Raw genomic sequence first — 11816 nt, forward strand, 5'->3', positions numbered from 1 at the left:
GTGCGTCCGCGGTAAAGTTCAATCTGGATCATATGGACGAAGGTGAACGAACTTTAGGCTTAATATGGCACCCGAAGGAGGATAGTTTAGGTTTCGATGTTTCTTTTAAACGTATTCCGGTGGATATTATAAACGGGATTAAAACTCCTAAAAAAAAGGCGAAATGTTACGCGTTGTTATGTCAATTTTTGATGTATACGGTTTTTTGTCGCCTTTTACAATAAAAGGTAAAATATTACTCCAAGATACGTGGCGAAGTAATATTCAATGGGATGAGGATATTCCACAATTAATTAATAATAAGTGGAACGAGTGGTTGCAAATTTTAAAACGCGTCGAAACGATACGTTTGCCGCGTTATTTTGAAAATGTAAATAGTCTTAGGAATGTACGCGATGCACCGAATAGCGAGTGCCCCCCGTCTCCCCGCGCGCCCCTCGCTTCCCCGCGTGCGCCCGCGCGCGCTCCTGTGTGTCGACCGCTGTCGCCCGGGTCAAGGACACGAACAGCTGACGCGTGTACTTATGTTTCGGGCGGTTACAATAATTTAGAATTGCATTTATTTTGCGACGCGTCTACTAAGGCTATGTGTGCTGTCGCTTACTGGCGCTGGATGTCTAATAATAATATTCGCGTTGCGTTTATTGCCAGTAAGTGTCGAGTGGCTCCCTTAAAACTTACGTCGGTGCCACGCTTGGAACTACAAGCTGCGCTTCTCGCGGCTCGGCTCGCCGACACTATAGGAAAGGAGCACACTATGAAACCTGTAAATAGATATTTTTGGTGTGATTCTAGTACGGTTCTACATTGGATTCGGAACGACGCGCGCTGTTATAAAGCTTTTATTGCACATCGTCTAGGGGAGATAGATGAACTAACTAGTATTAACGAGTGGAGGTATGTACCCACCAAATTAAATGTCGCAGATCTGGCCACAAGAGATTCTTGTGATTTTTCCGTTTTTAACGTCGATAGCGAGTGGTTCCGTGGCCCGAATTTTTTGTATAGCGATGAGTCGTTATGGCCAGCAGATTTCTTGGTACCGAGGGTCAATAAGGTAGATCTAGAGTTTGTAAATACAGTCCACATAGTCGAAAACAATCTACCTGCTGTGCCAGATCCGCTGCGTTTCTCATCGTGGCTACGGTTACTTAGGTCTACTTGTATAGTTTTTTCGTTTGTAGATATTAAATGTAAGAAGCTTACCGGTACTATCGACGGTGACTTAATGTCTAAGGCTGAACAGCTGTTAGTTAAATATGCGCAGTTACAGAGTTTTCCCGAAGATGTACATAGTCTGAAAAATAATAATTATATAAATAAGAAAAGTAGGTTACTTACCTTGTCTCCGTTTCTCGACGAGCATGGAATCCTGCGCGCCGGTGGCCGCATCGACGCGGCACGCGACGTCCCGGTTAGTGTGAAACATCCCGTCATACTCGACGGCAGGCACCACGTCGCGCGCCTTATTGTCAAACATTTTCATGTTCGCGCTGCCCATGGTAACCATGAGACAGTAGTCAACGATTTGAAGCAGAAATATTGGATTCTGCATATTAGGCCGACCGTAAGGCGTGTAGCTATCGAATGTATGCTTTGTAGGATTAGGAAAGCGCAACCCAAACCACCTAGGATGGGTGACCTTCCGGAGGCACGCTTGGCGCATCACCAAAGACCGTTTAGTTACTGCGGGCTCGATTTATTCGGTCCTATCGAAATTGCAATCGGTAGAAGAAGGGAAAAGCGATACGGCGTATTATTTACTTGTTTAACTGTCAGAGCCATTCATATTGAAATCGTATCGTCTTTAACAACGGACTCTTTGATAATGGCTCTCCGTAGGATGGCGGCTAGACGAGGATGGCCGCTACACTTGTATTCTGATAACGGTACGAATTTGCGAGGCGCCGATACCGAAATTCGTAAATCTATTCAAAATTTAAGTCCCAACACATTACAGTCGACCGCGATTAATTACGGCACAACCTGGACCTTTATACCTCCCTCCAGTCCGCATTGGGGTGGGGCATGGGAGCGCCTCATTCGAACTGTCAAAAGTTCACTTAAAGTCATATTAAATGAGCGCACCCCCCGTGAGGAAGTTCTACTCACACTGATGGCTGAGGTCGAACAGATAGTGAACGGTCGTCCGTTAACGCATGTGAGCGTGGAGCCAGGGTCGGAGGAGGCCCTCACGCCTAATCATTTTCTTTTAGGTTCGTCGTCAAATTTACCGGTGTTAGGGGAGTTCGACGACTCCGATTTATTTTTACGTAAGCAATGGCGTATAGCGCAACGCCTTGCCGATATGTTTTGGTCTCGCTGGGTAAAGGAGATGCTGCCGCAGCTGATCCCTAGGAGCAAATGGACCCAGGAAGAGACACCTCTGAAAGTAGGGGACTTTGTTTTTATCGTGGACCCGAATTCTCCGCGAAACTGTTGGTTGCGGGGAACAGTAGAGGCGGTCATACCAGGGAAAGATGAGCGCGTCAGAGTGGTGGACATTCGCACTAGGGCTGGAATTTTAAGACGCTCTGCGGCCCGCGTCGCATGTGTACCTATGGGCTAGGAGTGCTGTTCCAGCACTGGGGTGGGGAATGTTGGCGACGCGACCTCCACCGTACTGCACCTTTAAGAAATGTAAAAAAGAAACTAAGTTATGTTTTGTCTATGGCGAAGCGACGCCTCGGAATTCAACTGTTTTTTCGTGTTATGATATAAAAGAGAATTGTCGGCGGATTTTGGGCAGTCTATTTTAGTTTTTTCTGAAGTGTACTTATATTTGTGGTCTTCCGTTAATATACCGTGACTTTACTCGTACATCCAGAATTTTATTATTCCTCCTCCCGTAGCCTACACTGGGACAGGACAATACTGACAGACAAGACCGTACATCACAATAGACCTGACATCACACTTCACGACAAACATAACAAAACCGTCTACCTCGTAGATGTCGCCATACCTAACTCACACAACCTCACTAGTACACACATAACCAAACTCACAAAATACACAGACTTGTCAATAGAACTAAAAGCGCAATGGAGAGTAAGCACAGTTACAATCATACCAATCATCATCTCAACCACAGGCATCATACCTAAGACACTACACACATCACTCAAAACACTTAATATACATCCACTTACATACATAATCTTACAGAAAGCAGTCATCTTAAATACATGCCGAATTGTCCGAAAATTCTTATCCATCCCTTAATTTCACATCTTGCAGTTGTTTGGCCACAAGCTCGCAACTGCAGTAGCTACCCCACAAGGGAGAAAAGAAAATTTTAAAAATACAAATAATAATAATAATAATATACCTTTAATTTTGACCAGTAATCTGATCAAGGCATGTAAGTAAATAGGTCCTTAGACTCCTTTACTTTGTAGTCTTAAGGGCGATATCGTATTTTGCATCGATTGGATTATTTTGAACTGAGCATGATGTAAACTGTAAATCGCTTTAGCATTTAGATTCATAAAAAGTTGGAGATTTTGATTCTAAAAGTGACCAAGGTAATCTATAAAATATCGGTAGTATCTAACTTTTAGTAAGTATGTGTATTTATAAAAGTAAATTTTTGAAGGTAACAAAATAAGTAATCAACAGTGTGAACATTTTTCATATCACTCCTAGACTAAGGTCGTTGTCCGCTGCCACCATAACCCGATTGGACTATAGAAAAAAATTTATAATAATCTCCTTTTTGAGTCGGTTAAAAAATTATTCGCAGGCTGTTCGCGATAGGCGTCGGCGCGACGTCCCTGCTGACGCTGTTCACGCCGCCGCTGGCTCACACAAGCACCGGCCTGCTCGTCACCGTGCGCGTCGTCGAGGGACTGTTCGAGGTGAGTATACAGTCTGACAGCAGGCCTGTCGCGACAGGCGTCGGCGCGACGTCCCTGCTGACGCTGTTCACGCCGCCGCTGGCTCACACAAGCACCGGCCTGCTCGTCGCCGTGCGCGTCGTCGAGGGACTGTTCGAGGTGAGTATACAGTCTGACAGCAGGCCTGTCGCGACAGGCGTCGGCGCGACGTCCCTGCTGACGCTGTTCATGCCGCCGCTCCTGCATGGTCAAGGACTTATTAACATAATCAACCACTCGTCATCTTAACTACAAACGTTCCAGGGATGTAAATTACCCTTAGGCGTACGGTATAGCTGCGTTTTAGACTCTTCTAGAAAAGCCCACCTATTCGTGGCTCTATCTGCATCCTAATATCTGTGTTATGTCTCACTTCTTTGCCATTTATTTATTCCAGGGTGTAACATACCCGTGCATCCACGCGGTCTGGTCGCGTTGGGCGCCGCACGACGAGCGCACGCGGCTCGCGACGTTCGCGTTCAGCGGCAGCTACGTCGGCACCGTGGTCTCCATGCCCGTCTGCTCCATGCTCACCAAGTATACGGGCTGGCCGGGGATCTTCTATGTGTTCGGTGAGTGACTTGAGAGAGGATGGTATGGTTATTTGATACCTTTGAACAAACTATGGAACAAATACTGTCAAAAATATGTGCATCTAACAAAAGGGTTATTATATGTGGAGACTTTAATATTAATTTATTGGATTTAAATTCCACAACTGTTAGATTCACATCTTTATTTAAATCATATAACCTTTGCAATTTGTTTCATGAACCTACAAGAGTCTGTGAGACCACAGCTACTTGTATTGATAACATATTTACAAATCTCATTCCCGATAAAAAAGAAATAATTAATAAGTTAAGCTCTGATCACTGTGGACAGTTAGCATCATTTAATGTCAATTGCGATAATAACGTAAAGGATAATCTTGTGTTTGTTCCTGTGACTACAAAACGTATTGAGCAATTTAGAAGTAAATTAAATTCAAATATTCAGTCATTGGGTAGATCAAATAGCTCAGATGAAGCTTTTAATAATTTGTTTAAGGTAATAAGAACACAATTTAATACAGTATTTACTTCTAAAACAGTTAGAAACGATAATAAAAAAACCAGATTTATTGAATGGGCAACTAAAGGAATTAAAATAAGTAGGCAAAGATTATATGAATTATATGATGAGAGGTGTAGCAACAGTAGTAAATCATTTAAAGCATATGTTAAAAATTATTCTAAAACCTTCAGAAAAGTTTGTAAAGCTGCTAAGGCTCTATATATCAAAAATAAAATTAAAAATTCTAAAAATAAAATCAAAACTACATGGAAGGTTATATCTGGTGAGACTGGAAACGTCACCTGTCGTAACACTGATTTTGAATTATACTTTGAAAATAAAAAGATTACAAATAATCTCGAAGTTGCGACGGTTTTTGAAAAGTTTTTTGCTGACATTCCGGTCTCAACTACAAAAAATCTAAATTCCTCACCAGAAGCTGCTGAAAAGCTACTCAGAGACAATGTAAAGGAATGTGATGTCAATTTCAAGTTTAGGGAAATTAGCCCTAGAGATATTATTGATACCTTTAAATTGTTGAATATTAAAAATACTACTGATCTCTGGGGCATGTCTACAAAAATTATTAAATCGATAATTGACATCATAGCTCCTCATCTGGCAATAATTTTCAATGACTGCATTAAGAGTGGTGTTTTTCCTGACTTAATGAAGCACAGTAAGGTCGTACCTTTATTTAAAGCGGGAATTAAATCAGATCCGACTAATTACCGGCCTATTTCGATTTTACCGACTCTTAGTAAAATATTTGAAAAAGTAATTTTACAGCAATTACTGTTACATTTTAATTTAAATAATTTATTACACAATAACCAATACGGTTTTACTAAGGGTCGTTCCACAACGGATGCTGGTATAGGTCTTCTTTGTAGCATATTTGAAGCTTGGGAGGAGTCACAGGATGCCTTAGGTATTTTTGTGACCTCTCTAAGGCATTTGACTGTGTCGAGCATGCTACTTTAGTCAAAAAATTGCACCACTATGGCATAAGGGACTCAGCACTCAGCCTTTTGACTTCTTACCTCAAAAATAGGACTCAAAGGGTTGAAGTTAATAGTAAAAGATCCAATGGGACCAAAATAGAATTAGGTGTACCACAGGGAACCATTTTAGGACCATTTCTTTTTCTCATCTACATTAATGACTTACCTTATCTAGTTAAGGATAATGAGATAGTACTTTTTGCTGATGACACTTCACTTATTTTTAAAGTGAAGCGACGGCAGTCAAATTACGACGAGGTAAAAATAGTACATTGGTTTAATGTTAATAACTTACTTTTAAACTCTAAGAAAACCAAATGTTTAAAATTTACTTTGCCCAATGTTAGGCAAGTTCAAACCAATTTACTATTAAATGATGAGAAAATGAATTTGGTGGACTCCACTGTATTCTTAGGCATTACATTAGATAGTAAATTACAGTGGGGTCCTCATATTGCTAATCTTGCAGGTAAGCTCAGTTCTGCAGCATATGCAGTCAGAAAAATTAGGGAAATTTCTGATGAAGACACGGCAAGACTAGTTTATTTTAGTTATTTTCACAGTAGAATGTCTTATGGTATCCTTTTATGGGGAAACGCTGCCGACGTCAATACAATTTTTGTGCTGCAGAAGCGAGCTATACGCTCAATTTATAAAATGTCAGCTTTTGAATCTCTGAGAGAAAAGTTTAAAGAAATTGGTATTCTAACTGTTGCTTCTCAATACATTTTGGATAATGTATTGTATGTTAGAAAGAATTTAACTAAATTTAAAACTAAAAGTGATAGTCACGGTAGAAACACTAGAAATAGGCACAAGCTGGAAATACCAGTGATCAGACTTAGCAAAATAAGTAAATCTTTTAAAGGTCAATGTATACGCCTTTACAATAAAATCCCGGAAAACGTTCAAAATCTATCAATTAATAAATTTAAAAAAGTAATTAAAGAACGTTTGTGTCCCAAAGCCTACTATACGGTCAAAGATTTCCTAAACGATAGCACATCTTGGGAGTAGGATGGCTGCTTGCAAGGCTGCTTCTACATTTATTATATGTGACTTACAATTATTGTGTATTCATATTGTATAGATTAAGTTATTTACATTGTAAATTTTATTTTTTTAAAAGACAAATTTTCCACTTTTTTACTAAAAAGTGGCCCCGTGCGAGTTTCTTACGCCGGTTCTTCTCGCCGGGTTAGTTCCCGAACCGGTGGTAGGCAACATGTAGTTCAACATTCTGAAAATATTTGATTCAAATTTATTCAGAAATAAAACAATTTTTATTTTATTTTTATTTTATTTATGTCGCGTCCTTGCAACCAACGGTGTAACGCATCGTTCAGCAATGATGTGATTCTTGTAATATAATTTTATTTTCGACGTCATTGTACGAATCTCACTTTTGGAAAAAGGTTGTTTCTAGAAAGACCATGTAATAACAAAACAATTTATCTATTTTCAGGTATAATGGGCCTCGTTTGGACAACGGTATGGTGGCTCATCGTGAAGGAATCTCCGGAGAAAGACCCTCATATCACAGCAGGAGAATTAAGATACATACAGGTATGTATTCGCTAACCACTAGGACATAAAAAGACAGTTCTATGACACAGTAGGTCTACTTAATGAATATCGATCCGAAAAACCTTTATGTCTCCAGTTCATTGTAATTTGTAAACCTTGCCAAAGATGGAGCCACAAAGTTACAATCGCACTCAGAGAGGTTTAATAATTAATTTAACATTTTTTTTAGAAGTCCTTTTTATTCCGAAATATATGTTTTACATTTTGGTTAGATTAGTGACTTTCATAAGTTAGATTATGTCTCGCATTTCGGTGTGCCTCTTGGCATAGGCCTCCTCCAGCTCTCTCCAATGAGCTCGGTCATCCGCTGCTCTGGTCCAGTATGGTCCTAGAGTTAAGCGAATATCGTCACTCCATCTTGTCTTCGGACGTCCCTGTCTTCTGGTGTCTCCTCTTGGATACCATAAGGTTACTCGCTTACTCCACTTAAATAATTTGCAACGCAACATGTGCCCGGTCCAACTCCATTTTAAATGATCTATGCGTGATATTATGTCTGTTACTTTTGTCTTTTTTCTTATTTCTGAACTTTGGATATATCGCTAAGCCTGATTCCCAACATGCTTCTTTCCATTGCTCTTTCAGTTTTGGCTAGTAACTCTCTGTGTTTCTTCGTTAGTGCCAATGTCTCACACCCGTATGTCATACAGGGGAGAATACACGTGTTGAAAGTTTTTCTCTTGATGTGTATACCTAGGTCTTGGTTCTTCATAATTTCTTTCAACGACCAGTATTTCTTCCAACATAGGGTCTTCTGGGGATATTATTTGTCCTAAGTATACATCTCTCTAGTCTTTTACATAATCAAGTTTAGTTCCATATGCCTCTATGTGTTACTTTTATTTAACATAATTGAATGAATATTTCAAACTGCGCCTGCTGTTGCCAACTATCAAATTTAAACACAAAACCCCCCTATTCTAGGAGACGCGCGGCACAATGGCAGTAGAGGGATCCAAGATCCGTCACCCGTGGTGCGCCATGCTGCGGTCGGCGCCGGTGTGGGCGATAGTGATGGCGCACTTCAGCGAGAACTGGGGCTTCTACACGCTGCTCACCTTCCTGCCCACCTTCATGCAAGGTCAGCCAACTTCCTGGACATTCTGTTGCACTATATGCCATGCTGCGGTCGGCGCCGGTGTGGGCGATAGTGATGGCGCACTTCAGCGAGAACTGGGGCTGCTATAAACTATTTGTCCTTTCTCGAGACTCAAATTCCAAACATCTTCATCGGTTGATCATGAATAGACGACAGACATAAACATAACTCACATTATCATAACATTGCTGCATGCCATCTTTATAGACTTTATAGATTACTGTAAAATCAATAAAGACGACTCGCCCTTTTTGCAACGTTTATTTTTTTATTCACCAAGAGAACAACATATTTTATTACAGCATTTTTTATAGTTTCTCTTACGTTCCAGACGTATTCGGCTACGAGACGTCATCCACGGGCTGGGTATCAGCTGTCCCATATCTGGCGATGTCAGTGGTGTTGCAAGTAGCCGGCCACATGGCGGACTGGCTGCTCAAGATGGACCTAATGACGATCACGAATATACGGAAACTGTTCAATTGCGGGGCGTTCTTGGCACAGGTGGGGTTTTATCGGATATACTATACATATTATATACATAGACGATGATATGTATAAGAAGAAGGATTCTCATATTTTTTTTTGTTTGTTCGTGGATAACTTCGCCGTTAGTGAATCGATTTTGATGGTTCTTTTTTTGTTGGAAAGTGGATACTTCATAGGTGGTCCCATGATCTTCTACGGGCTTTGGCTTAACACGTATCACCGTAATATATCCTGAAAGCCAGTATCAACAGTGGCTACCATCTCTATGACATGATACCATCTACCTATCTTCCTGGAGAAGCCGATATGCCCAGTGAATCCGAGTATTCGAAGCTCAATGTTATAATATTGTCAATTTTAAGACTATTAATCTAATGACACATCTCAAGCTCAAATCTGATAAGTTGAAACTTTGAACCACGCTAAAGGAATATGGATTTATTCTGGTGCAATTAAACGTTAAAAAACCCTTCTTTTATTAGTAAATGTATCAGTTACATAAAATATATCTCTAAGGGGCGTGTTTCACCACTTCCTGATAAGTGCCGAATAGGCTATTCACCAGTTAACTTGACAGTTCAAGTATCTGTCAAAAAAGTTGTGAATAGCCTATTCGGCACTTTATCAAAAAGTGAGGTGAGACAGGCCCTAACTGTTGACTTGATATGTTTCAGACAATCTTCATGATAGCGGCGGCGTACTCGAGCACGGTGGTCGGTTGTGTCATCTGTCTCACCATAGCTGTGGGGCTCGGCGGGTTCGCCTGGTCCGGATTTAGGTACTGTTTTAATCGTCTAGCGGCTATTGTGTAAATATTTTATAACTAATAAAATATTTACACAATAAATCACGTTAACAAAGCTCTTTAATATTCTGTCATATACATAGATTTAGCCCTATGCTATGTACTGCGTTTATGGAGGGTAGATGGAGGAGAACTATCTTATATGGGCGATATTTGAAAAAGTGTCCAGCTGTACGCAGTAAATAACAGTTGAAAAATCCTCCAAGAGTAGCTGCTCCAAAGGGTATGGAATGAATGTAGCCGTTGGTGACAAAATATAGGTTATATTTTAATATAAATTGAAGTATATTAAAATATAACCTAAAATAGCTGAAATAAAAGCTGCTAAATGATTTAAAATTTACCCTGTTGCTACTGTAGCGCCACCCTAATTTAACGCATTTCAGCGGACACTTTTTACATACAGAGACAGTTCTCCTCCATCTACACTCCATAACTGCGTTGTGTAACTATTTTTATAAAATTATACAATGACATACGCACAAACAATATAACAGAAGTTTCAGTAGTGCTACCCGTTACCAAAAAACGCGTAAGTACTAACATTTGATAGAGTTGTACTATCAGGGAAGTTGATTCATAGACAGATGGCGGTCCTAATTATTTCGGGCTTTGTCAAAACTAACGGACGGATGACGACATATAGTTGACATAATCCGACCAAATGACATAGGTCTGTCAACTGCCTTTGAATCAATTTTTTCGATGATGGTATTATAGCTATTCGGAAAGGTTAAGGTAAGGTATGTAAGGTAACAAACCGACTAGCCTAGTAGAATCTCACAGAGAGCTACGCTATACGGAACCTTAAACATCACTCTCTGACTAAAAAACCTTAACTTTCAGCGTGAACCACCTGGACATAGCGCCGCCTCACGCGAGCGTGCTGATGGGTCTGTCCAACACCATCGCGACCCTGCCCGGCATCATCAGCCCGCCGCTCGCCGGCAGCATCGTCACTGACAAGGTATTACTGCCGTGGCTCCACTCACTTCATGAAATGCGATTATTTCATGAAGATTGGATAAATATATAAATCTAGATAAGAAAGGACTTTATCGTAAGATTGGATTTACTCACTTCATGAGTATACAAGGTGTACTTAATAAAACTAAAAAAAAATACTGGTGTGTATGGTTACCTGGTATTACATAATTGAAATGAACTTCAAATTTAACCCACTATTTTAACATTCCAGACGGCGGAACAATGGCGCTACGTGTTCTTCATATCGAGCGGCATATACCTCTTAGGCGCAGTGGTGTACGGAACTTTCGCATCTGCCGAGCGCCAGCCCTGGGTACTGGAGTTCGATGTTGACGCCACATTCGATACTGACGCCTCATCTGTCACTACAGCCTATGAGAACAAGACGGAGAGGAATTCTGAGATGTAAAAAGTGCTGCATTGATCTGTAGGGGTAAAGCCGCCATCTTATGAGTGTAAAAGTTCTATCCTACTAGGTTTGGCCGAAATTGCGCCGCCATTTTGTAAATGTTACAATACAATTATTTGCAGTCCTATTATGATCTATTAGCATCTCGCGACGCTATCTTGTATCAGAAAACAACGATTGAGCTGGCAAAAATCACACCTCCAACTTGTAAATGTCAAAAATTGCAATCCTACTCTAATTATTAATGAGGGTGTCGCGACGCCATCTTGTAAATGTCAGAGTCACAAACCTAGATGGATCTACATTATTAGCGTGGCCAATAGGGAATATTACGCAAAAGTCGCAGCAGAGGGCGCTACTAGCACACACAGTAAATAATACGACATGTTGCACCCGTTATATCAGATTATAGACAGAAACGTTGTGAAACGTCCAACAAAACTTTTTGGAACAAAGTTCTTTATCGCGCGTTCGGCGTAAATCTGAAGGCTAGACAGAACGA

The 11816-nt window shown here is 40.6% G+C and overlaps 1 protein-coding gene across 1 annotated transcript in view; it reads left to right on the forward strand.

Annotated features, from left to right (window-relative positions):
* The window catches only part of LOC121731050 (vesicular glutamate transporter 1-like), a 54224-nt gene extending 42408 nt beyond the window's left edge, over positions 1–11816 (forward strand). The window contains exons 4-11 of the mRNA XM_042120368.1: positions 3746–3860; positions 4276–4450; positions 7404–7504; positions 8450–8606; positions 8956–9128; positions 9788–9891; positions 10765–10885; positions 11117–11816. Of these exons, the coding sequence (XP_041976302.1) occupies positions 3746–3860; positions 4276–4450; positions 7404–7504; positions 8450–8606; positions 8956–9128; positions 9788–9891; positions 10765–10885; positions 11117–11314 (1144 nt within the window). The 3' untranslated portion in view covers positions 11315–11816. The remainder of the gene's footprint in view (positions 1–3745; positions 3861–4275; positions 4451–7403; positions 7505–8449; positions 8607–8955; positions 9129–9787; positions 9892–10764; positions 10886–11116) is intronic.

This window comes from Aricia agestis, chromosome 10 (genome assembly GCF_905147365.1).
Source record: "Aricia agestis chromosome 10, ilAriAges1.1, whole genome shotgun sequence".
NCBI classification, from domain to species: domain Eukaryota; kingdom Metazoa; phylum Arthropoda; class Insecta; order Lepidoptera; family Lycaenidae; genus Aricia; species Aricia agestis.